General features: G+C 67.7%; 3 protein-coding genes across 3 annotated transcripts; all 3 read left to right on the top strand.

The window, feature by feature from the left end:
- Positions 1-30: 30 nt before the first annotated feature.
- On the top strand, positions 31-5,652 carry BRMS1 (BRMS1 transcriptional repressor and anoikis regulator). The gene is made up of 11 exons (XM_055141439.1): positions 31-186; positions 2,515-2,820; positions 3,273-3,424; positions 3,499-3,589; positions 3,663-3,790; positions 3,878-3,957; positions 4,035-4,131; positions 4,236-4,328; positions 4,771-4,835; positions 5,081-5,120; positions 5,254-5,652. The coding sequence occupies exons 2-11, from the start codon at positions 2,747-2,749 to the stop codon at positions 5,259-5,261; spliced, it is 828 nt and encodes a 275-aa protein (XP_054997414.1). The 5' UTR covers positions 31-186; positions 2,515-2,746; the 3' UTR covers positions 5,262-5,652.
- A 420-nt stretch (positions 5,653-6,072) lies between these two features.
- On the top strand, positions 6,073-12,140 carry RIN1 (Ras and Rab interactor 1). Its single transcript, XM_055141438.1, has 9 exons — positions 6,073-6,808; positions 6,893-7,007; positions 7,095-7,167; positions 7,243-7,334; positions 7,430-8,173; positions 8,291-8,596; positions 8,854-8,985; positions 9,067-9,218; positions 10,564-12,140. Exons 1-9 carry the CDS (start codon positions 6,476-6,478, stop codon positions 11,035-11,037), a joined length of 2,421 nt encoding a protein of 806 aa, XP_054997413.1. The 5' UTR covers positions 6,073-6,475; the 3' UTR covers positions 11,038-12,140.
- A 7,942-nt stretch (positions 12,141-20,082) lies between these two features.
- Positions 20,083-22,602, top strand: CD248 (CD248 molecule). Its single transcript, XM_004618547.2, has one exon. It carries the CDS (start codon positions 20,104-20,106, stop codon positions 22,375-22,377), a length of 2,274 nt encoding a protein of 757 aa, XP_004618604.2. The 5' UTR covers positions 20,083-20,103; the 3' UTR covers positions 22,378-22,602.
- Positions 22,603-24,272: the final 1,670 nt, after the last annotated feature.

Raw genomic sequence — 24,272 nt, 5'->3', positions numbered from 1 at the left:
TCCAATTGGGAGCGACCCCGAGGGCGCCTGCTGATGACGCATGCGGAAGCGCGGACAGGCTCCACCCACTCCGGAGTTGAGGCACCGGCGCGGGGCTTCCGGGAGTCGGCGACGGCTATCCGGAGGGGCTGCTCGGGCATCGCTCGGGGCTGCTCGGACGTGAGGCCGGAGGCCACCCTCCCCGCGGTGCGTATCGCCGCCTGGCGCCAGGCGAGCCCACCCCACCGCCGGGGCCCACGGAGAGGAGCCCCCACTGGCCAGGCGCCTGCGGGCCCCGGGGCTGCAGCTGGCCGCCGAAGGCCTGGGAGTGTCCCAGCCGCGCCGGCGCGCGGGGGCCCGGCGAGGGGCGGGGCTGCTCGCCCCTGGGAGTTGGGCGAGGCGGGATCTGATTTTCCAGGAGGGTAGTAAGTAGCGCACGGAGGTTTCCTAGGCGCTCTTCCGCCCTTGGACTCCCTTGCTGTCTCTGCAGAAGCCCCGGGAGCTCTGGTCTTGCCGCGGGGTGAGGGCGAGGAGGAGAGGTGGTGATTTAAATTGAACTCACTGGGTGGAATTGGAGACCGCTGGGAGACTCCTCGCTCCCATCCCCGCCCGCACCCTGCTTTCCTGTTTGGAGAGGCGCCACTTGACGGTGCTCTTAAAGAGTCATCCTATGTACTCAGCGGGGAAGAGGGGGCTGGAGGTGAGGTGACCGCGGGGCAGCTGGGTGTGATGCTGGCACACAGAACGGTGCCTGCCGCGTGCACTTGCAAACTTTGGGAAGGAACGGAGGATGGAGACAGGGCAGGCGGAGGCCAGTTTCCAGAGCAGATTTTCCCGCACAGGTTGGTTTTGGAGAGCAGACTGGTCAGGCCGGGGCTGGTTTCGAGCACTGTTTCAGGCTGCAGCTTCCTTTCCAAAAGCGCAAAGCAGTGTGATGAAACGGTCCCTAGGCCTGTTATTTTACACAGCCGCAAGCCTGGGTGAGAGAGTGAGCAGAAGAGGTAAAAGCCAGACCCTGCCCCGTGAAGGATTGTTCTTGAGCTGCGTTAGCTCCTCTCGGAGTCATCCGGGGCACTGGGTGAACTGGGCAGGTGGGCCGGCCCGCTTGGAGGGTGGTGTGGGCAGAGATGACAGCGTGTCTCTGCCTCTTTCTGACTCTGGGTCCCTTCCCCATCTTGCTTCCTTCCGTGGCCCCAGTTCTACGGAGTGGCAGGTCACAGATGCTGTTTTTACCGGTGGCCCCTTTCTTGAATTACTCTGGAGCTCACTTGGGTGTCAGGGGATCCCTGGTTGAGAAACACTGAACTGCAGAGCAGCACCCAGAGAAGCTGGCCGAGCACCAGTTTGTTCTGAGTTCCCGGGCCCCGAGTAGGGTCTGATGGCTTGGTGTCCAAGACTCGCCCTACTCAGGAAGTTCCAGTGACCCGTTTCACAGCTGAGGTGGTTTTGTACCAGTCCCCCCCCCCCCCCCCCGACACACACACACGCTGCTTCCTCCTCGCTGGTCCCCGGGTCTGCTGCAGATTCATCGCTGTCCTGCTGTGCTGGTCTGCCCGGACCCCGAGGCTTACCTCTCCCAGCCTGTGGCTTTCTGGGCTCTCCCACCTTATGCTCCGTGGGGTGCAAACCGCCTTTTTTCCTGCTGCCTGTTCAGGCATGAGTGGGGTCAAAGAGAAGTTGCCTGCCTAAGTATGCACTCTCCCCCGCCCCCTCTGTTTTTTTATTTGTTTTGGGCCACACCAAGGTGTGCTCAGGGTTAGTCCCGGCTCAGGAGATTTACTGCATGTAAGGCAAATGCCTTACCCACTCCTTTTTTTTTTTCCTGGTTTTTGGGGCGCAACGGCTGATGCTCAGGTGTTATGCTTGGCTCTGGGCTCAGGAATCACTCCTAGCAGTGCCTAGGGATGATATGGGATGCCGGGGATCGAACCCAGGTGGGTCGCATGCAAAGCAAGCGCCTTATCGCCGCCCTTTTTCTCCAGCCCAAGCTCCCTTTTAGCTCCGTATCCCATTATCTGCGTTGTTTGTCTTTGGCCCACACCAAGCAGTGCTCAGGGGCCACGCCTGGTAGTGCTTGGGGCGCCCTGTGTGGTGGCAGGATTGAGCCAGTCTGCAGGGGACAAGGCAAGTGCCTTAATGTCCTTTCTCCCCCCCGCCACCATGATCGATTTTCACCGGGTATCTTTGCAGCTGGCACGATCTCCAGTGCCCAATTGAGTCAGCTGGATTGTTGCCACCTCTGCCTCTCACTGATTCTTCTTTTGGGGGAGGGCGTCTCCCCGTCTGTCCCTTTGGGAGCCCCTTTGGTCCCTCCCCGACCCTGCTCACTCTCTACGCTACAAGACCAACTGCCCCTGTTAGTCCCGGCCCTGCCCTTCTCTGACTGGGGGGTGGGGGGTGTCTCTGCATCACTCACTGTGCTCAGAAAGGCCCCCTCCCCCAGCTCAGGGTGCCGCTGAGGGCAGTGCTCAGGATGAGATGCTCGGTAAGGGGGCAGCCCAGCCCTGAGCGGTGTCCCGCCCTCTCCCCCCGCAGGCACGCGTGAACTTGCTGACGAGTGTCCGGCTGCCCTGCTTGTGCCCAGCTGCGGCCATGACACCTGCCCCCTGCCGGGGGCCCGCCGCAGCTTAGGCCCCCGAGCTCAGGGATGGGCGCTCCCCGCGGTCCCGCCCAAGTTCCTCGCGCGCGCGGGCGAGTATGGACTTGAGCTACGGTGGCCGAGGCTAGTTCCCCCGGGAGCAGCTCGCCGGCGACGGCGCCCAGACGGATGGAAGCCGGTGCGCCGCGGGCCGCGGAGGGCAGCGGTGACGCAGACAGCGAGCAGCACTTCGGTGCCTGCGGGTGAGGCATGCGGGCACCTCCTGCCCGGGCTTGTCCGAGGTTCTGGGAAGAGGGAGGCACACCCAGGCCCGGGGCACAGGGAGAAGCCGGGTGATGAGCCAGATAGGACGTGGGGCAGGGCGTTTGCTGCGTCCAGGGGGCATTGCACATAGTCCCCGGAGTCCAGGGCCAGGAGTAAGCCACCAAGTATGTCCCCCTCCCCCAACCCAAAAGAAAAAATAGGGCCGAGAATGTTCCAGGTGCGAGGTGGAGTGTTTCAGGACCGGAGCGGGAGGGTGGTGGGGGCCCGTGAGCCCCCACCAGGCGGGAGTTTGGGCCCTTAGGTAGTGGGGTACCCACCCCTGGCCATTGCCGTGGCCTTGGCCAGTGTCCCAGGACTGGGACCCACCCCGCCCCCAGCCCTGGGCAGCTGCCGGCAGGGCTGAGTGAGGGCCGCGCCCCGCCCCCGCCAGAGCCCAGATGCCCGTCCAGCCGCCCGGCAAGGACCCGGAGGAGATGGAAGCCGAGGGCGATTCGGCCCCCGAGATGGCCGTGAACGGGGAGGAGGACGAGAGCGAGGACGAGCGCAGCGGCAGCCCCACCGAGTCGGAGTCGGAGAGCTCGGGTGAGCGGCCCGCCGCCCCCGCGCCCGCGCCCCCCGCCGCCCCCTGCCCGCCCCCTGACCGCCCCTCCCCGCAGAGATGGACGACGAGGACTACGAGCGGCGCCGCAGCGAGTGTGTGCACGAGATGCTGCACCTGGAGAAGCAGTTCTCGGAGCTCAAGGAGAAGTGAGGCCCCCGGCAGGGCGGGGAGGGGTGGGGGGCGGCGGGGGTGGGGTGACCCGGCGCCTTCCCCTCCCAGGCTGTTCAGGGAGCGGCTGAGCCAGCTGCGGGTGCGGCTGGAGGAAGTGGGCGCCGAGAGAGCGCCCGAGTACACGGAGCCCCTCGGGGGGCTGCAGCGGAGCCTCAAGATTCGCATTCAGGTGGCAGGTCCGTGGGCGGGCCTGGGGTCCCGCGCTCCCCCGGACGCCCCCTCGCCCCCAGACCCGGTGTTCAGGGCCGCCCTCCCGCCCGCAGGGATCTACAAAGGTTTCTGCCTGGACGTGATCCGGAACAAGTACGAGTGTGAGCTGCAGGGCGCCAGGCAGCATCTGGAGGTGCAGGGGGCGTGCTGGGGGGGCTGGGACGGGGATGCAGCCCCGCCCGGGCTGAACCCCGCCCCCTGCGCCCCCAGAGCGAGAAGCTGCAGCTGTACGACGTGCTGCAGGGGGAGCTGCAGGAGCGGATCCAGCGGCTGGAGGAGGACCGCCAGGGCCTGGACCTCAGCTCGGGTGCGTGCGGCCACCCTGGCCCCGCCGGCCTCCCAGCCCGAGCCCTGGGGAGCAGGGGAAGGGGCAGGTTCACCCCAGTTCTGACTCGGGGTCTGGGGGCACAGAGTGGTGGGATGACAAGCTGCACGCCAGAGGCCCCCCTCGGACCTGGGACTCTCTGCCACCCAGCAAGAGGAAGAAGGCGCCCCTGGTGTCCGGTATCCTTGCTCGGGGGACATGGGGTGGCAGGGCCGGGGGCTGGACATGCATCCGTCCCCCTCCCTTGCTGATGCAGACAGACCCTCTGTGGGAAGCATGGGGGGGCCCTCCAGAACCAGAGAGGAACAGCTGTTCCCACCAGGAGCCTCCCCCAAATCTGAGGCCACGCCCCAGCCTCAGCCTGGAGGCTCAGTGAAGCTCCCCTTGCCCGCCTCCCCTGCGCGAGGACCACGAGGAGGGAACCCGGGTCCTGGCCCCCAGAGCCTGCGCCCTGCCCATGCCAGGGAACCAATCTTTATTCACTTAGTTCGGCCGCAGGGGGCCGTGTTCTGGGTGGTTCCGGGCCCTGTGCTCAGCCAGGACCCTCAGCTGCGTGTGACCCTCCCGCTGTCCCCGCTGCGCCACCTGCCACCTGCCCTTGGCTTCCTTGACTGCTCTCAGGCCCCTACATCGTGTACATGCTGCAGGAGATCGACATCCTGGAGGACTGGACGGCCATCAAAAAGGTGCCCAAACCCCCTGCCCTCAGTGCCGGGGCGTCTGCTCGTCCTGCCCTGGCGTGCCTGCCAGTGGGCGGGCAGGGTTGCCCCTTGCTCATTTGGGACAAGGTGGTGGGGGGGGTCGCGGGCCTGAAACAAGAGGCCACGTCAGCTGCACCTGGGAGGGGCCCAGCAGCCCCCCACTCGGGAGGGTGTGATGGGGGTCCCTGCCACCCCGGCAGGCTCTCAGGGGCTCCTCTCGTCCCGTCCAGGCTAGAGCAGCCGTGTCCCCTCAGAAGAGGAAGGCCGAGGGTAAGAGCCCCGGGCTGGGGGCGCTCTGACCCCAGACCAGAGGCAGAGGTGGTGGCCGCGCTGGGACGCAGAGCACTGGGCTGAGGGGCCAGCACGAGTCCCGACTCCGCCCTCCTGTGTGACTCCTCCCCAGGGCCTTGATGAAACCTCACTGGCCGGACCCACAGTTCCTGCTGCAGAAGGCGGCTGAGGGTCTCAGCAGCCCCCCTGGGAACTCCTGACTCTCAACTGGACAGCGGAGGCCGGAGCGGCCCTGGGCAGGCTGCCCACCAACCCCCCCCACAGCCAGACCCACACTGCCCCTGCAGAGGGGCTCCCTCCCTGTGGACATAGGCCCTGCATACATCCCCCTCCCCCAGCACCAGGCCTCTTGCAGGGCCTCTCCATGTAGGAACTGGGAGCCAGAAACTGTTGGGGGGCCCGGCGCTCCCTGGCGGCGAGTGAGATGCTGGGCACCCCAGTCCTTCCTGCGGGGGCTCTTGGTGTCTGCCTCCGGGGTCGAGGGTGTGGAATAAACCTCTCCTGGCGCTCAGCATGGCTCACGTGTCCCGTTTATCCTGATCAGCTTTTCTGGGATTCCTGGGGAGGGAGCCCCACCCCCTGCTAGCGACAAGAGCCCGCGCATCTGACTTGGGGTATGGGGGGGAAGAGGGTCTCCCCGCACCCCAGGTGCCCTTGGAGTGCCGGTGCCCGTGCGGTCACGTGGCCGGGGCGGGGCGCGGTGCCTGGTCGCGCGGGCACCTGCCCCAGCTTGGCAGCCCGGCGCGTGCGTGGGAGGCAGCCGGCAGCGCGTGTGCCGAGACCTCACAGCCAGACTCCCCCTGTCGAGAGTGTTAGAACCACCCCCAGAACCTCAGTTAAGCAAAGGGGTTCGTTTCCATGGAGACGGGCACCCTTTCTCCATGGCAACCCAAAAGCCCAAAACCCAAGTGGGGCTCGGGCATGAGTCATGCATGCCCGGTAGGGGGCGCGCTCCCCCGCGGCCGACCCCAGCCGCGGGCCGCTGAGCCGCTGACCACAGTCTGCAAGGTGTCCACCGGCGGGCGCGGCCGCGCTTAACCCCTTCCCGCCGCCCTCCGGCCGCGCGGTCCGAGGAGGGCCCCGCAGAAGCACCGCGCGGAGACCGGGCCCCCAGCTGCGCGGCGCTTCCCGGCCGGGGGTCCCCAGCGGCTGAGCCCCCGGGGATGGGCGCGGGCGCGGCCCGGACAGCGCGGGCGGGCACCCAAGAGTTAACGGGCGGGGTGTGACAGGGCGACCGCCCTCAGGAAGTGTTACTCACCGCCGGGAATGCTGCCTGCCGCCTGGGGGCTGGATTCTCTTCCTGAGTCCCGGGAGGGGCCGCACCGGCTCCCGGCATGGCCAGCCCCGAGGAGCCGCGCGCGGGCGCCCCGGGAGCCCCGGCCCCCGCCGGCGTCGCCGCCGCCGAGCCCCCGCAGGGAGAAAAGTTAGCCAAGTTGGAAGGGGCGGCCCGGGCGCGGGGCTCCGCCGAGGGCCCCGCACCCAGGCCCGCCCCGGACCCGCTCTACGACGTGCCCGCGGCGGGGAGCGCGGGGCCGCCCGGGGGGCCGCCGCGGCCGGGCCGCGCCGTGAGCCTCCGGGAGCGCCTCCTGCTCACGCGGCCCGTCTGGCTGCAGCTGGCGGCCAACGCGGCGGCCGCGCTGCACACGCTGCGGACCGAGCCCCCGGGGGTGAGTGGCCCGGAGTGGGGAGCGGGGGGGGGGGGCGGGGGGGCGGGACCGGACACCTCCGACGCCGCGCCCGCGTTCCCGCAGACCTTCCTGGTGCGGAAATCCAACACCCGCCAGTGCCAAGTGCTGTGCGTGCGGCTGCCCGAGGCCAGCGGCCCCTCCTTCGTCTCCAGCCACTACGTCCAGGAGGGCCCCCGGGGTGAGAGGGGGGCGCCCGGGAGGGGCTGGGCGCGGGGGTGGCGGCGGGGGGCCGGGAACTCCCCGGCCATCACGGTCCCGCCTTCAGGTGTCTCCTTGGAGGGCTCCGAGCTCGCGTTCCCGGACCTGGTTCAGCTCATCTGCTTCTACTGCCACAGCCGGTGAGGTGTCCGCGCGCTGGCCCGGCTGATGCCCTCCCCGGCCCGCAGCCTGACTGCCCCCCCTCTGCCCCCCAGGGACGTCCTTCTGCTCCCCCTGCAGCTGCCCGAAGCCATCCGCCAGGCGGCCTCCCACAAGGAGCTGGAAGCCATCTCCCACCTGGGCATTGGTAAGCACCTGCCTGCGACCCGTTTCACAGATGGGTGAAGTGAGGCGGGCGGCCACGGGGACGGGGGGCTCCTACCCACTGTTCCTCTTCCGCAGAGTTCTGGAGCTCGGCCCTCAACACCAAGGCCCGGCCGAACCCGAGCTCGGGCCCGCTGCTGCCGCGCCTGAAGCCCCGCCCCCCGCAGGAGCTGGACCAGGGCACGGGGGCCGCCCTGTGCTTCTTCAACCCCCTCTTCCCGGGGGACCTGGGCCCCACCAAGCGCGAGAAATTCAAGAGGAGCCTCAAGGTGCGCGTGTCCACGGAGACCTCCAGCCCCCTGTCCCCGCCCGCGGTGCCCCCGCCCCCCGTGCCCGAGCCGCCGGGGACGGCCCCCCACCCTGCGGAAAGGCCGCCCCCTCGCCAGCTACTGAGGAGGGAGAGCTCGGCGGGCTACCGCGTGCCCACCGGCGGCGGGGCCGGCCCCCCGCCCCCGCCCCTGCCGTCCCTCCAGGAAGTGGACTGTGCCTCCCCCAGCAGCTCGGACGAGGAGGAGGCGCCGCGGGGCCGGGGGAGCCCCGCCACCTCCCCGGGCCCGGCCCGCCGCCGGCCGCTGCTCAGGTCCATGAGCGCCGCCTTCTGCTCCCTGCTGGCACCCGAGCGGCAGGTGAGCCGGGCGGCCAGCGCGCTGATGCGGGACCGCCACACGGCCGTGGGCCAGCTGGTGCAGGACCTCCTGACGCAGGTGCGCGCCCGCCCCGAGCCCGGCGAGCTGCAAGGGGTCCGGGAGGCGCTGAACCGCGCCCGGGCCATGCTGAGCGCCGAGCTGGGACCCGAGAAGCTGCTGCCCCCGGAGAGGCTGGGTGAGCACCCGCCCCTGCCCGCCCTCCAGCCCCTCCTGGCCCTCCGCACACTGCCCTCAAGTGAGTTTCAGCTCCTCACCAGGCTTCCTCCTCCCCGCCCGCACCCCTGCCCCGCAGAGCGCGTCCTGGAGAAGTCCCTGCATCGCTCCGTGCTCAAGCCCCTCCGGCCCATCCTGGCCGCCCGCCTGCGGCGCCGGCTTTCTGCCGACGGCTCCCTGGGCCGCCTGGTTGAAGGCCTCCGCCTGGCTCGGACCCAGGGCCCCGCCGCCTTCGGGTCCCACCTGAGCCTGCCCTCCCCGGTGGAGGTGGAGCAGGTGCGCCAGAAGCTCCTGCAGCTGCTCGGCGCCTACTCCCCGGGCGCCCAGATCAAGCGGTTCCTGCAGGCCTGCAAGCTGCTCTACTCGGCCCTGAGGACCCAGGCGGGTAGGCCCCTCCCACCGCTTCCTGCGCCCAGCCAGGGCCGACTCTGCCCTCCCAGGGATCCCCCCAGACAGACCCGGCAGCAGGGGCCGGGGGGCGCGGGGGCAGATAGCGTCCACCTTCCCATCTCACAGATGGTGCAGCTGAGGCCCAAGGGGCAGGGCAGGTCCCCGCCCGGGTCCCTAGAGACCGCGCTGCCCGCCGCCGGGCAGGCCGAGGAGGCCCGGGGTCCCGCGTCTGAGTCCCCAGGCCCCCTGCAGGCGAGGGCGCGGGCGCCGACGAGTTCCTGCCGCTGCTGAGCCTGGTGCTGGCGCAGTGCGACCTGCCCGAGCTGCTGCTGGAGGCGCAGTACATGGCCGAGCTGCTGGAGCCCGCGCTGCTCACGGGCGAGGGTAGGGCCGGGCGCCCCCGCGGGCCGGCCGGGAGGCGGGGCCGCCGCCGGGGCCGCGCCGTCACCGACCGCTCCGTCCCAGGCGGCTACTACCTGACCAGCCTGTCGGCCAGCCTGGCCCTGCTGAGCAGCCTGGACCCAGCGCTCCGCCAGCCCCTGAGCCCCTCGCAGGAGCTGCAGCGCGCGCTCCACCTCTGGGAACAGCGCCGCCTGCCGGCCGCCCACAGCTGCCAGGTACCGCCCCGCGGGGAGGGGGTGTGGGGGGCGGGGCTCCTCCCCGCAGTGCTCCTAGACCTCAGGGCCTTGGGGTGGAACCTGCGCCTCCCTCATACAAAGGGAGGCCCCTTTGTACACCTGCATCCGGTCCTCAGAGCAGCTCCCTGGGCCCACTGTCCCCTCCTTTTCCTGGGGAGATCCAGAGTCCCCGTTTTATAGGTGAGGCAGAGTCCTGGCTTTAGCCCGCCCCCCTTCCCCCCCCCCCCCCCCGCTGCTTCCCTCCCTTCTGCAGTCCTCAGAGCTGGACCCCAGCCGGCCCCTCTCTCCATTGTCTGTCTACTCGGGAGTTCTTTGTGGCCACCAGATTCAAATCCTGGCGCTGCCACTTCCGGGTGGAGAGGGGGAGGGGTGCCACAACCGGTTAGGTCACCTTGCTGGGTCTAAGTTTTCTCTTTAGTATCACTGTATCACTATATCACTGTCATCCCCTTGTTTGTCGATTTACTCGAGCGGGCACCAGTAACGTCTCAGTTACACTCAGCCCTGAGATTTAGCAGCCTCTCCTTACTCATCCTTCCAATGATTAGAGGCTCTTTCAGGGTCAGGGGAATGAGACCTATCGTTACTGTTTTTGGCATATCAAATACGCCACGGGGAGCTTGCCAGGCTCTGCCGTGCGGGCAGGATACTTTAGGTAGCCTTCAGGGCTCTCCGAGAGGTATGTATATATCTAATACTTATTTCCAACAATTCTTGGGTTAAAAGAAGTTGGATAATCATTAAACACAGTACCCTGAAAATCCTAAGTGCTTATCTTCAAGGATTTCCCAGCTCAAAGGACCAAAGATCACCTAGTACTACCCCTGTAAAACCAATACTAGCTCCAGATAATAGCCCAGGTACTTCCTGTGACTACACATATATATACACTCACACATATGTGTGTATATATCTACACATACATTCACACACAAATATGTGTGTATATACATATCTACACATATATACATTCATAAACATATATACATATGTGTGAATGTATATATATACACACATGTATGCATATATGTACATATACACACATATATTACTCTCTTCCGGATATGGATTAGCAAATCCCTCCTGGGTGTGGGTGAGAATGAAACACGTGGAGGTCAGAGGGAAAGCTCGTAGTGACCCGAGGGGCCAGGAGCCTCTGGTTACCTTCCCGCCCCACTGGCCACACTTCAGCCCTTCCTCAGGGTGGCTGTTGGAAAAGCTTCTGCAATGGCTTCTTCCGCTGAAGGGGCATCACACCTCATGGCTGACCCCTGCCCCCCCCGGACCCCCGCTGAGCTCTGCCTCCACTCCTCCTTCCGCCCAGCATCTCCTCCGAGTCGCCTACCAGGACCCGGGCAGCGGCTGTACCTCCAAGACCCTGGCCGTGGCCCCTGGCTCTTCCGTCGCTGCCCTGACCCAGCTCTGCGCCACCAAGTTCCGGATCACCCAGCCGGACGCTTTCGGCCTCTTCCTGTACAAGGAGCAGGGCTACCACCGCCTGGCCCCCGGGACCCCGGCCCACACGCTGCCAACGACTGGCTATCTCGTCTACCGCCGTGCAGAGCGCCTCGACGCCCCGCAGGCCAGGGCAGAGGGGGGCTGCGGGGAGCCCCCAAGGGGGCGTGAGGAGGAGGAGGAGGAGGAAGGGGATTGGGGTGAGACGCTCCCCGGGATCAAAGGCAGCCCCCGGGACAGTAATGAACAGACTGAAGCCAGGTCCAGGGGACGCGAGGGCCAGGCCTGGGGTGTGACTGCCCCGCCTGGGGGGCCAGAGATTGAGGGGAGCCTGGGAGAGTAGCAGGGAGTGGCCGGAGTGTGCCAAGGCCCAGCCAGTGCCCTCAGGGAAAGGCCCTGCGCATTCCACTGCCCGCCGCAACCCAGGCTGCAGCCCCCAGACCCACACCCACTGCCTCGTCCACTCTGCTGTCGCCAGTGGGGGCCACCTCTAGAGGACGGAATAAAGCGGGGGTGGGGTCAGAGGCCCCCAATCTAAGTGCTCAAGGCTCCTGGCCCCTTGTCCTTCTTCATGGGTCTGGCTGGGCAGTCAGCTGTGGTGAACGCCCACATCTGGCTTGGGGGAGCCCCATCTCCACTCCACCCCCGGGCAGGCCCTCCAGGCCAGGGCCTTCACAGCTCTGAAACATTCAGCCTGCTTCTGGGGTGTCAGAAGAATTGGGGGGCACAGAGGCACAGGGCCCATCAACACCAGCCCTCCTGGAAAAGCAGCACTCCCTTTCAGGGGTCCTTGATGTTGCTGCCAAGCTGACCTCAGGCAGGGGACAGGGAGGGGAAAAGGGGTGCCTTCAGCCACACCCCGCACCGCTGGCTTCCCTGCTATCCATGGGTGATGTCCAGGGGTATCTGTGATGGGCAGTGCTCCCGACACTCCGGGGGTCCCAAGGGATTGCAGGGACCATGTCAGAGAGCAGACGGCGTGGCTTGGCACCCACTGGATCCCCTCCCCAAACCCAGGCCCGGACCCCAGAATGGCCTCTCTCTCGTAGGACATTAGTAAATAAACGAATCCTCAAGGGCCGGCGGGTGGCCTCCGAGGGTGGGGTGGGGGAGTCCAAGCAGGGAGCAAATCCGAGCCGAGGAAATGCCGATCACCGCCACGAGGGGGCGCGCGGGGCACAGAAAGGTGCATCGCTGGAGGCGGGGCGGCGCCCCTCGCTGCAGGTGGGTCGCCGGGTAAGCAGGGGACCAGGCGGAGTCCCAGCTGCCCCCTCCGCTGCCCTCGGGTTAGAGCCTGAGCCTCGCCAGCTTCTCCGGGCCCGCCCCCTCAGGGAGACCCTCCCTCCGACGCGGAGCTCCCGTTGCTCCCGCTCGCCCCCACCTTTGCGCTTTTGGATGCTGCCCACCCCAACGTGTCCTGGGCGTTTAATAAATATTGTCCATCGATGGAGGCGGGTCACAGGAAGGGCGAGCAGCAAGGGAGGGGGGAGCCGGCCGCTTGCAGAAGGCTGGATCCTGGGGGCCAAGACGGATGTCTCAAGTTCCGGTCCCCGAGGAGGGACCTGGAGGGCCGCTGAGCCCGCTCAGGCCTCGTTCCCGCTGCCTCCCAGCTCGGCCGGGCCCTGCCTGAGCCTTCCGGTCCTGACACAGGCTTGGGGCTGCGGCCAGGGCAATCCCGGGCCGGTCTCATTACCCTGATCTTACAGACGAGGAAACTGAGGCTTGTTCAAGGAAAGATTTGGGGGTCACAGTCAGCAGGGGCTACTCCCGGGTCTGTGCTCCGGGTCACTCCCAAGCAGTGTTCAGGGGACCCAACTACAGGCAAAGCAGGTGTTCAGCCCCTTGAGCTCTGAGCCAGAAAGCGGGTTATTACGGGGCAGAATCTCAGCCGCCAGGTTCTGCAGAGCTCGGGCAGGCCCGGCCCACGGGCGTGGCTCCACATCTGTCCCGCGATACACTCTGTGTGTGTGTGGATGGGAAGGGGGTTGCGAAATAACCCCCCCATCCCCGCCCCAGCCAGTGGGAAACCCGAGTGTCACCTCAGAATGACAGCCCGGCCGTGCAGCCTGCAGCCCCCGCCCCCGCCGAGCGGTGAAGTGTCCCGGCTGCCGAGGCGAGGCTGGAACCTGACGTGAGCGCTTGGAAATGTCGCACTCATCACCCTCGTGCCGTGCGGGGGGTTGGATCGCTGTCAGCCTCACTAGATGGCGAGAGGCAGAGCTTGGCCTTGCTCCCGGCTAATCCTCGGCCCAGAACAATGCCTGGCTGGGAGCTGGCGCTTGGGAGCAGACACGAAATGATGGATTCTGAGGACCCCAGCCTAACCCCCCGCCCGCCCGCCCGCGGCGCGCTCTCCACTACCGCCACCAGGGGGCGCACGTATCATTCCCAGTCACAGGCGGGGGTCCCCACTCAGGAGCCACCCAGGACCAGGCTACTCAGGGGACCCCCCCACACTCGGCCTGGTGCTAGCAGAAAAGTAAATTCTCAGGGGATCTTGGGACCATGCTGTCAACAAGAGTAGACAAAGTGGGTGAGGGAGGGGCCACCTCCGCCTACAGGCCAAGCCAGGTCAGGAGTCCGGCTTGTGGGTCCAGCAAGGGGAATCCCCAGAGGTAAAGAGGAGAGGGACCCTGGGATCCAGGATGATGCTCTGACTCCCTCAGACTGTGCCACTTCGCCTGCCACGCTCTTGTACGGGAACACAGGGCCCCCAGCCTTAGTGGGATTACACCCCAGTGTCAAGACCACCATGACCCCATCAGTCGTTCATGCCCTGGGGTTGCCCGGGAGATGCATCTGGGCTCTGCTCGGAGCCTCGCCCCACATCTGCAAACAGATACAGACACTGGCACTTATCTCTCCATCTGCAAACTCAGAAATGGGGATGTGGCACTAGAGCGATAGCACAGGGGGAGGGCATGTACCTTGCACGCAGCTGACTCCGGTTCAATTCCCGGCATCCCGTATGGTCCCCCGAGCACTGCCAGGAGTAATTCCTGAGTACGGAGCCAGGACTAACCCTTGAGCATCGCCGGGTGTGACCCAAAAAGCCAAAAAGAAAAGAAAGAAAGCAATGTGGACCATGGACACACTCCCTCTCACAGAAACACACATGTTCAGACAGACACACTGGCCCACAGAGAAACACAGACAATATTCACGTGCACACAGCTACGTACTCCACATACAGACACACACGGACACATTCACACACAGCAGAAACTGACCGAGCCGTGCCTGTGACAGACTGTGACGGCCCCACCCCTGCCTCGTGTCCTCTCTGCATGCTCAGACAGACCCACGGACACACAGAGGTTTCCCATGCACCAAGGCTCCAGCTCTGCCACATTTCTGCGCCCAAGTGGACCCCAGTGGGGGCTCAGAGCACCCAGGAGACCCCCCAAGGGCGGGGCAGCGGCGGCAGCACTGGGCGGAGCGGCCTGAGCTCATCAGATTCCAGCCGGGGTGATTCATGGTGTGGCCTGGGGTGGACCTGGGGGCGCTGGCCCAGGAACTGTGGCTTTGGGGTCCAGAATGGGCTTCTGGCCGGAGTCTTGGGTCTAGAGCAAGCTTCCAATCCGGCCAGGGGCACCCTATGGGTGTGCCCCCCTCAAAGAGTCTGGGGGTGGCCTGGCCCCAGGAGGGGTTGAGGGCAGCGCTGAGCCCCAGGATGAGACAATCGGCCCCTCCCACCCGCTGGCCCCGCCTGGCCCCTGACCCCCGCCCAGCCCCGGCAGGCAGCTGGCTGTCTCTAGCAGGGGACAGGCCAGGGCTGGGGGCAGGGGTGAAAAGGGGGCTCCGGGCCATCTCAAGCCTGTGGGCACAGGCCAGGGCCAGCAGCCCGGGCCCAGAGAGGCTGCAGGATCCCTCAACCCGTGGGGACAGCCCCCCTGGCCCCCCGCCAGCGGCAGTCACAGCACCAGCAACGTCCTCTAGTATCGTCTTGCTGCTGTTCCAGGCTGCGCCTGGGACAGGCAGAAAGGGCTGCCCCCCCCCTCGGTGCTCATCGCCTGAACTGTCCCTCTGCCCTGTGTGCGGGGTCAGGGAGCCCTGGGGGAGGCGCCTGAGCCCGGAGGGGCCTCTGCTCCCCTCTGCCTGGCCCTGGCTTCTCCCAGCCCCCGCCTGGGCTTTGAAGTTCTAACATAAATATCCCATCTCCCGCCTGCCCTGGTTCCCTCCGCCTGGTCTCAGCCCCCAGACCTGGCTCCCACCCCAGCCAGCCCCGTGGGGGGTGGGGGGGGCGCCAGGACCAGGGAAGGTGGTCAACCGGCGCCCAGGAGCCAGTCCCAGCTCAGGGGAGGAGATACTGGAGACCCAGGACAAGAACCAAGACCCCCCAAATCAGCAAGGTGGTGCAGACAGAGCCTGGGAGGAAGGTGTCCCCGGGAGACGTCCTTGGGGACGGACAGCGAGGGGCAGAAGGAAGGTGCTGTGGGGGTCGGGAATGTTCAGAGGAGGGGCAGGGAGGCCCTGGAGAAATCTCCCTGATAGAAGCAGGGCGGCTGGCCATCCTGGAATGGAGGGCTGGGATGGAGGTCGCCCCAGAGAGGGGTCCCACACCCCCCCCAAATGTGAGACTTTGCTCTCAGTCACCAGGACTTCCCTAGCCAGGCCCGGGCTGGCCTCCTGGGGGCCTCTCTGAGTCTGGGCGGCCCCAGCAGCAAAACCCCCAGCTAGGTCAGAAGTCCCCTTGGCCAGGCCGGGTCCCCGCACGCCTGGGTGGCTCCAGGCCATGGCTTCCTCTGTCCATGCACCCTTCCGGCTCTCACACGGGCTCCGGGCCACGCTTCCCCAGCCAGATGTGGCCAGATGTTGAGGTCAAGCGTTTGCCAGGAGAGGGACTGAGATTCCAGCTGCGCCCAGGTTGGGCAATTTGGGGGCAGCTGCAGACACAGGTGTGGACCTGGCGGGGACACACGCCACCCAGCTGCGCACGCACGCGCACGGGCCACGGGCGCAGGACACACACGCGCGCACGGGGCACGCACGCGGCTCCCTGAACACAGAGCCCGCCTCGCCCCCACAGGCCCGTAGCTGCAGCTGTCAGAACCCGCTACCCCAGACGGCACGTCCGCAAGCCCCGCCCCTCGGGCCACGCCCTAAACTGGGCCCCGCCCCATCCTGCCACGCCCACCCGCAGTTCCCAGCAACACCTCCCTTCCCTGGGGATCCCCCAGCCAGAACACTGGGGGGGGCAGCCGCCTGCCCCCCACCTCCCCTCCTGCCTGTTGCTCCCTCCTCCCTCCCACGGACAGCCTGTCCCAGGCCCAGTGGGTGGTTTGGGTTGGGAAACGGAGGGCTGGGGAGGGACAGGACAGGGCAAAGGAGGGAAGGAGCTGATTTGTACACGGAGCAATGTGCTGGCTCAGCAGCCTCCATGCCAAGGCTCCCGAGAGCGCCCCCCTATCACACTCGCCGCCCCCCTGCGTCCTGGCCATTCCGCTGGGCCCTCTCCGGGCCAGCCCCCTGCCACGGCCTTCACTGGTAGCCCACTGGCCACCCGCCCACTGCCCTGTTTAGTGAGCACCCCGCGAGGAGAGCAGGAGCCCCCAACTCCTTTGCGCCCCCGCCTGGGAGCTGATCTCGGGCCCCCCGCGGAGGAAACGAGCTGGCGGGTGGGTGGGAGAGGGGGAGCCTCAACAAGGGAGCAGGCCTGGGGGTCACCCACGGCCCGTGGGGCTCAGCCTGTCCGGCTCCTGAGCTGGCCTGGCACAGACCCTTCGTGCCAGGTTCTAAGCGCGCCGGCCGCCGAGCTTGTACATCTCACCCATCCGGATCACTGTTCCCTCCACCCACCCACCCCTGTGCCCATCTGTCCAGCTCCTAACACCTGCCTGCCCCTGCACCCAGCCCCCTCCCCCCGCGTCCACCCGCCTGTCCCTGCATCTCCCCGCCTGCTCCCACACTCGCCAGCCTGCCCCCATGACCACCTGCCTTCCCGTGTCCACTACCTGTCCCCGTGTCCACCGCCTGTCTGCACCCCCCTGCGCATCTATCTGCCATCCAAGCACCTGCCCCTCCGGCCCATCTATCCCTCCACCCAGCCACCCATCAATCCGCCATCTTCTCGTCCTTCAAGCTCTTGGGGGGTTGTCAACCTCTTCCCTGAGCTCTGGGGGAGGCAAGCTGTGGGCAATCAGCAAGAGGAAGACCATGCCCAGCCCCCTCTCTGCGCCCACCCTGCACTGCCCGTCTCAACCCGAGGGGCCCCACGTCCGTCCACCTGGCTGGGGAAAGTGGGTAGGCGGGCGCCCAGCCCGGCGAGGCTTTTGTGCACTCCCCGTCTTCTCTTGCAGACTTGTGGGGTCTCTCTGACCCTGACACCCCCTGCCGGGGCTCAGCCTTCACTCGCATGGAGTACTCTCACTTTTTCCATCTGGAATTTGGCCTTTGACCCTCTTCTATGCTCAGCCCCCCTCCCGGCCGCTGGACCTACCGCCCACTCACCCGCAGGCCTCGCCTCAGCACCAGCCCTTGCTGGGATCCTCTTGGTCCTGCCACACCCTTGGACCAGGTTCCAGGCCTGGCCCTGGGGGCCTCCCCCCTCCCCCCCACCAGCCCGCCCAGCCCTGCTGCTGGCCGGCTCTCCCCCTGCCAGCTCCCTCCCCACTCCCAGCCCCACTGCTGCAACCTCCAAACTGGTCCCTGGCCTCCAGGCCGCCTCCAGATCCCGGCCCTGTGGCTCCAGCCTCCTTGTGCCCCTCCACGCCCTCACCCACCAGCAGCCCCTGCTCTGGGCCTCACCTTTTCCTCCTGGCCCTCTGCCACCCCCAGCTTGAAGCCTCCAGGCACTGGTGCCCAAAGAGAGCAGAGATGGAGCCGGGCCTTGGGTTCCTGCTTCTTGGCTTCCCCGGTACTGCTGGGCCTTCCAGGGCGACACCTGGGTGAACCCGGGCCTGCCGCCCAGCCCCGGGGGGCCTGGTTCTCCCCCCAGTGCTGCTCCTGCCCCTCTACAGGAAGGCTGGTGCCAGCGCCCTCCCGCACCAGGGGGCTGACTTCTGGGCTGGGCTGGCATTGGGGAGCAGTGGCTCTGACGCCAGGCTGAGTGCCAGCTTCCTTCCTTCCTTCCTTCCTTCCTTCCTTCCTTCCTTCCTTCCTTCCTTCCTTCCTTCTTCCTTCCTTCCCTCCTTCCATCCTTCCTTCCTTCTGTCCTTCCATCCTTCCTTCCATCCTTCCTTCCTTCCTTCCTTCCTTCCTTCCTTCCTTCCTTCCTTCCTTCCTTCCTTCCTTCCTTCCTTCCTCCCTTCCATCCTCCCTCCTTTCCTCCCTCCCTTCCTGCCTGCCTTCTTTCCACCCTCCCTTCCTTCTTCCCTTCCTTCCTTCCTTCCTTTTTAGCTTTTTGGGTGACACCCAGCAATGCTCCGGGGTTACTCCTGGTCACTCAGGGAACTACAGCAGTGCCCAGGGAACCACATGGATCAGACATGGCCCGGCTGTGTGCAAGTCAAAGGCCCTCCCCGCTCTGCTCTGGCCCGGTACAAACCTCAGAGATGCAGGGGACAAGGTGGAGCAGAGACCGACTGTCCCCAGGGTTGGGGGCGGGGTGCGGGCAACGCATGCGACTTCTGGCAATGACAGACTTTCTCTGGGGCACTACTGGGGCCCAGCCGGAGCCAGAGGCACTGCAATACACCTTAGGGTGCACAGCACTCCCACAGAGACTGACACCCAGCCCTGGTACCAGGGATGTCCCAAACCCCTGGCTTTCCCGGAGATTCCGGCCCCCATTAAACACAGACCGTGTCGGACAGCCCCACTCAAGAAAGAGAAAATGAGGTCTGGAGCCCCACTGGCCGGGAGGAGGCGGCTGGGGGCCGGATGTGCACCCTGAGATCTGAAGGAAGGACAGTGTGGCAGGAACAGCTGATGTAGCTCCACAAGGCAGGGGGGGAAGGGCAGGTCACAGAGGGTGGGGCCCTGCAAGGCCTCTGGGTGTCTGTTCCCGTTTCCATGGTGCCGGCGAAATGACCTGGGGGAAATGCCTGGGGGGCTCTGAGCGGAGCGTCTGGATCAGATGGGGGAAGAGCAGGGAGAGGTGGCCAGCCTGGCGGAGGTGGCGAGGTCCCCAGAGGGGTAAGGCCCAGGAAGGGGGGGGCGTGAGACCAGCTCGCTGCCAACAGGGATTCCCAGCGAGCGGCCAGGACGTCGGTGTGGGAGAAAGAGGCGTCGGCTGATCTCAGGCCGGGCTGAGGCTGACCGCTCCTGCAGGGCCGTCCACCTCCCCCTCCCCCCCTGCTGAGAGTGAGACAACCACTGTCCTACACCCCCTCCGAGGCCTGCAGCCCGCCCCCCCTTTCCAGGGAACCCAAAGGTGAGACTCAGAGAGGTTCAGCGGCCTCTGACCGCCACACAGCGGGCAGATGGGGAGCCGGAGCTTACCCAGGGCGCCCGCCAAGCGCAGCGGGTGCGCACGGGTTAAGCCGCCCCGCGTCGCCCCCACCGTCCTGGGACACGGGCCCCTGCTCAGCCTCCAGAGGCCTCCAGGAGGGGAGGCGGCAGGGCCCTGGGGGCCGGCCCGGGACGCTTGTGTCACAGACACACACGTCTGCCCATACAAGGGCTCCCCCAGCCCCCTCGGGGCCACAGCACCCTGCGCCCAGCCAGGCGCCCCTCCCCCTGCCCAGAGAAGCATTTCCTGTTTGGGGGCCGCGGCTCCTCTCCCCAGCAGCCCAGGTTCCCAGGGCTGGAGCCAGCGGAGGTGACAGGCAGGGCAGACCCCTCCCCCCCGGGGCTGGCGGCGCCGCAGCGGGAAGGGGCTGCGGGGGGCAGAGACGGGAGCAGGGCCTGGGAACGAGGCGGGGAGGGCTGCGCCAGGTTTCAAGGTGGTCCCGCGGCCGGGCGGCACTGACCCGCGAGCGCCCGCGGGGGAGCCCAGGCACGGCGGGCAGGGGGGCGGGGGTGGGTGGGAGGGGGAGTGCGCGCATGGGCCTGGGCCCACGGAGACGGGGCGCACGCATGGAAGCAGCGTGGGGAGGGGGCCCGCACACGTGTGTGCCATGACTCAGAGCACATTTCCACATGCATGACGAACTCTTGGGCCACGAGGTGGGTCCCAGAGGGCGAGGCCGGGCCGGGTCCAGATCCCTGACCTCGCCCAGCTGCCGGCAGGACGGAGCCCCCTCACGGCGCGCGCGCGCGGGGCCGGCCCAGCCCCCTCCTGTAGGCGGGCCCCCTCCCCGGCTCCCCTCCCCCGCCCCAGCACCCCCAGCCCTGCCCCCCCCCACCCGGCCGCTTCCTGCTCCAGCGGCCCCCGGGGAGCAGGAGCTGGGAGCTGGCGGCGACCCCAGCCCGCGCCTTACAAGGCCTGCGCCCGCCCCGGCCCGCCCCCGGCCCGCCCGCCCGGGCCCTGCGCCCTCCCCCTGTCAAGAGCGGCCGCCGGCGGAGCCCGGCCAGTCGGGGGGACGCGATGCTGCTGTGCCTGCTGCTGGCCTGGGCTGCCGCGGTGCCCGCCTGGGGCCAGGCCCCCTGGGCCACTGAACCCCGCGCCACCTGCGGCCCGGGCAGCTGCTACGCCCTCTTTCCCCGGCGCCGCACCTTCCTGGAAGCCTGGCGGGCCTGCCGGGAGCTGGGGGGCGACCTGGCCACCCCGCGGACCCCGGAGGAGGCGAATCGCGTGGCCAGCCTGGTGGGCAGCGGCCCGGCCGACAAGCTGCTGTGGATCGGGCTGCAGCGGCCGCCGCGCCAGTGCCCACCACAGCGGCCGTTGCGAGGCTTCACGTGGACCACCGGGGACCAGGACACCGCCTTCACCAACTGGGCCCAGCCGGCCACTGACGGGCCCTGCCCGGCCCAGCGCTGCGCCGCCCTGGAGGCCGGAGGCGGGCACCGCTGGCTGGAGGGCTCCTGCACGCTGGCCGTGGACGGCTACCTGTGCCAGTTTGGCTTCGAGGGCGCCTGCCCAGCCCTGGCCGAGGAGGAGGGCCAGGCGGGTCCTGCGGTCTACACCACGCCCTTCCACCTGGTCTCCTCTGCCTGGGAGTGGCTGCCCTTCGGCTCGGTGGCTGCGGTGCCCTGCCGCGCGGGCGGGGAGACGTCTCTGCTGTGCATGAAGCTGCCCGAGGGCGGCGTGGTCTGGTCCCAGGCGGGGCCACTGTGTCCAGCCACCAGCTGCGACCTGGACAACGGTGGCTGCGAGCACCAGTGCGTGGAGGAGCTGGACGCGGGCGTGTCTTGCCGCTGCCCCGAGGGCTCCCGGCTGGCCGCCGACGGGCGTCACTGCGAGGACCCCTGCGCCCAGGCACCCTGTGAGCACCAGTGTGAGCTGGACGGGCCGCACGGCTACCGCTGCCACTGCCGCCTGGGCTTCCGGCCGGCGGAGGACGAGCCGCACCGCTGCGTGGACACGGACGAGTGCCAGATCCCCGGCGTGTGCCAGCAGATGTGCGTCAACTACATCGGCGGCTTCGAGTGCTACTGCGGCGACGGCCTGGAGCTCATGGACGACGGCGTCAGCTGCAGCCCCGCAGGCCACAGGCGCTCAATCGCCGCCCAGGGGCTGGGCGAGGACGAGGACGAGGAGGAGGAGGAGGACGAGGAGGAGGACGAGGAGGATACCGAGGACGATGAGGACATGTCCTGGGAGTCCTTCCCGCATGGCTGGACAGAGGAGCCTGGGGCCCCGTGGATGGACGCCTCGCCGTCGGTGGACTTCGGGGCGGCCAACTTCCCCGACTTCCTGGGGAACAGCGGGCCCCTGCTGTCGCACTGGGAGCCCACCCAGCCCCCCCCACCCAGGGGCCCCTATCACTCCTCGGTGCTCTCCGTCACCCGCGCACCCCTGCCCCCAGCCCCCCACTATCCCAGGGTCCCTGCCCGGCCCCCGGCTCTGCCTTCTGCCCGGCAACCCCTGACTGTTTCTGCCGCGAGTGTCCCCCGGCCCCCTGCTCATCAGAACCCCTGGACCCCGGCCAGGGTGGTGCCCCCCGGCCCCCTCGTCCCTCTCTTCCCCACCAGTGCCCCACATCAGCCCTCTGGCCCCCAGAACCCCCTCATCTCCACTGAACCTCTGGGCCTGTCCCCATCCCGTCCATCTCCCCCGTTCCCAGCCCCCCATGTCCCTGAGACCCCACACTCAGCTCCAGTCCCAGCTACGCGCGTCCCTCTGGCCAACGCCTCCACTGCCCCCCACACCCCCGTCACCTCAAACTCCCCACTCCTCCAAGCCACCACCACCCACTTCCCCAGGACCCCAACTGCCCTACCCCCACCCACCACTACCTCCAAGGCCCCCGGGGCCCCAGCCCACCACACGCCCCCGCATCCAGACCCCCACACTCCCCGGTGGCCTCAGAGCTCCAGCCAACAGACGTCACTGCCCAGTGCTCCAGACCCCCATTCCAAAGTCGAGCCAGTCCCAAGGGAAGGGACCCCTGACCCCCCGCTGGCCCCGTGGCTGACCTCAGCAGCCCCCACAGCCCTCGGGGAGGCCAGTCTGGCCGGCCGCAGCCGGAGGGATGACCGCTGGCTGCTGGTGGCCCTCCTGGTGCCAACGTGTGTCTTCTTGGTGGTCCTGCTCGCACTGGGCATCGTGTACTGCACCCGCTGCGGCCCCCATGCCCCCAACAAGCGTGTCACCAACTGCTACCGCTGGGTGACCCAGGCGGGCAGCAAGGGTCCCTCGGAACTTGTGGCCCCCCGGAGCAGCCTCAGTGGGGTGCAGACCTGCAGAACCAGTGTGTGATGGGGGGCCGTCCCCCTCCGCTGGTGGGGGCAGGGGCAGGCACTGGACTCATGGACCGGGCCGCACGGACCCTGGGGAGCCGGCCCGCTGGACAGAGGCCTCTGGGCTCCCCCAGCCCACACTCCTGCGAGGCACGACTCAGGAACTCGGCTCCCCGGCAGAGGAGACGCCAAGGCCCCCCAGGACCGCAGGGGGCGGGTGCTGGGGTCTTCTCCAATAAATGGGGTGCTGCCTCTCCCGGAGCTTCTGGCCCGTGGGTGCCTGACGGGAGGGTCTGGGAGGACCCCGGAAGGAAGGGCTGGTCTGGGCCCCTACCCTATGGAGTAAGGTGAGTCCCCCCCAGGGCCAGGGAGGGGGCACCCGTGAGCTCCAGGGGCGCTGGAGGCCAGTGGGGGCAGTGCCCGGCCCAGGTCACACGGCCTGCCCGCCTGGCCCCGGGTGAGGTCGGCGGCGGAGGGAGAATTCCATGTTTGTCCCTCTTGTTGCCCAAATTCCAGAGATGGAGCTGGCTGGGGGAAGGGTTCGGGGTGACAGGCCCCACGGCTCACAGGGGTGATTCTCCTAGGCAACGAGGGGTCTGCTGCGGCTCTGCTGCTGTCGCCCTTTCCCAGCCCCCCTGGAGGGGCAGCTGGGAACCCTGCTCAGATTCCTCCCACTGCTCTGGGCAGGCAAGATCTCCCCACCAGTACCCAGAGCAGGACCTTCCCTTTGGGGCCACTTTCGGGGGTGTGGGGATGCCTGGACCTAGAGAATCTAGAAGGCCCAGCTTGAAGGGAGGGTCCAGGCAGCCCACTGGGGTCTTACAGCACTCCAAGAGAGATGGTGAGAGGCCACCGTCTGGGGGGGACCTGGTGATCGCCCCCTCCTGGGCTCACTTGGGGAGCCGGCGGGGAGGCGCCTGTTCCCACTGACTCTGTAATTTCTCAGTTGTGGCCATTAAAGGGCCTCTAATTAGGTCTGGGAAGAACCGCCACGACCACCCGGACAGCCGCGGAGTGGCCCAGCGCCCCCTTCCCTATCCAGGGGTTCAACGTCACCCTCAGTCCCCAAAGCTGGGTCTGGGCTGGCTCCAGGGGGACTGGGAGAGGAGGGGTCGGGGCTGGGGCGAAGCGGGAGGCGGGAGGAGTCGGCGCGCGGGGAGGGCGGGGGAACCCGGCGCACCGCCCCCGCCCCCCACTCTCACGTTCCCCTAACTCAAACCAGACGCCCCCAGGCCAGCACAGGCTTTTAACCTCCGAGACGCCGCTGGAAAGGTTCGTGGGTTGGGCGTGGGGGCTCACGGGGCGGCGCGAATGTCGGGGTCTGAGAAAGATGTGAGGGCGCGGCCTGGGGGTGGCCAAGCCTGCCAGTCTGGGGGGCAGTGACGCCTCCCCAGGTGGTCCTGGACAGGGGCACCGGAGCGATCCCAGGGCAGGAAGGGGTTAAGGGCACCGCGGTGGAGGGAGGGGATGGGAGTGGGGAAGGGGGCCCAGAGCCGGCTCTTTGTCATCCGGTAATGAGCACCAGATGCGGAGCTGCGTGCGGCCCGAAACGGACGCCTCCCAGGGCCGCGCCCCCGCCCGCGCTGGCCCGGGGCTCCGCCCAGCCCCCTGCGCTGGCGCCCAGGCCCCGCCCCTCCAGGCGCGACCCCGCCGCGCCCCTCGCGACCGCTCCCGAGACCACGCCCCCAGTCCCATAGCCACGCCCCCGCCAGCTCAGTTTCTCCTAGAGGCGGCTGCCCCGCCCCTTCGCCCATTGTGCCCCGCCCCGACGTCGGAGGTCGTCCAATGGCACCATCCGTCTGGACCAAAACCCCGCCTCCTCGCCGCGGCTCGAGCGGGGATTGGCAGAGACCTGAGTTCCCGCGTCCAGAAGCCGCCCCGTGTTTACATATTTTGGTCACGCACTCTCGTGCG

The sequence above is a fragment of the Sorex araneus genome, chromosome 6 (assembly GCF_027595985.1).
Source record: "Sorex araneus isolate mSorAra2 chromosome 6, mSorAra2.pri, whole genome shotgun sequence".
NCBI classification, from domain to species: Eukaryota; Metazoa; Chordata; class Mammalia; order Eulipotyphla; family Soricidae; genus Sorex; species Sorex araneus.
The sequence above is the reverse complement of the archived record's forward strand: the minus strand, read 5'-3'. Positions and strand labels throughout refer to the sequence as shown.

Bases quoted from the DNA above. Each gene is read 5' to 3' on its own strand.
- BRMS1 (XM_055141439.1), top strand. From the start codon at position 2,747: ATGGAAGCCGGTGCGCCGCGGGCCGCGGAGGGCAGCGGTGACGCAGAC. The intron at 3,958-4,034 runs GTGCAGGGGGCG...CTGCGCCCCCAG, and splicing joins GCGCCAGGCAGCATCTGGAG to AGCGAGAAGCTGCAGCTGTA. The intron at 4,132-4,235 runs GTGCGTGCGGCC...CTGGGGGCACAG, and splicing joins GGGCCTGGACCTCAGCTCGG to AGTGGTGGGATGACAAGCTG.
- RIN1 (XM_055141438.1), top strand. From the start codon at position 6,476: ATGGCCAGCCCCGAGGAGCCGCGCGCGGGCGCCCCGGGAGCCCCGGCC. The intron at 7,008-7,094 runs GTGAGAGGGGGG...TCCCGCCTTCAG, and splicing joins CGTCCAGGAGGGCCCCCGGG to GTGTCTCCTTGGAGGGCTCC. The intron at 8,597-8,853 runs GTAGGCCCCTCC...GGCCCCCTGCAG, and splicing joins GGCCCTGAGGACCCAGGCGG to GCGAGGGCGCGGGCGCCGAC.
- CD248 (XM_004618547.2), top strand. From the start codon at position 20,104: ATGCTGCTGTGCCTGCTGCTGGCCTGGGCTGCCGCGGTGCCCGCCTGG.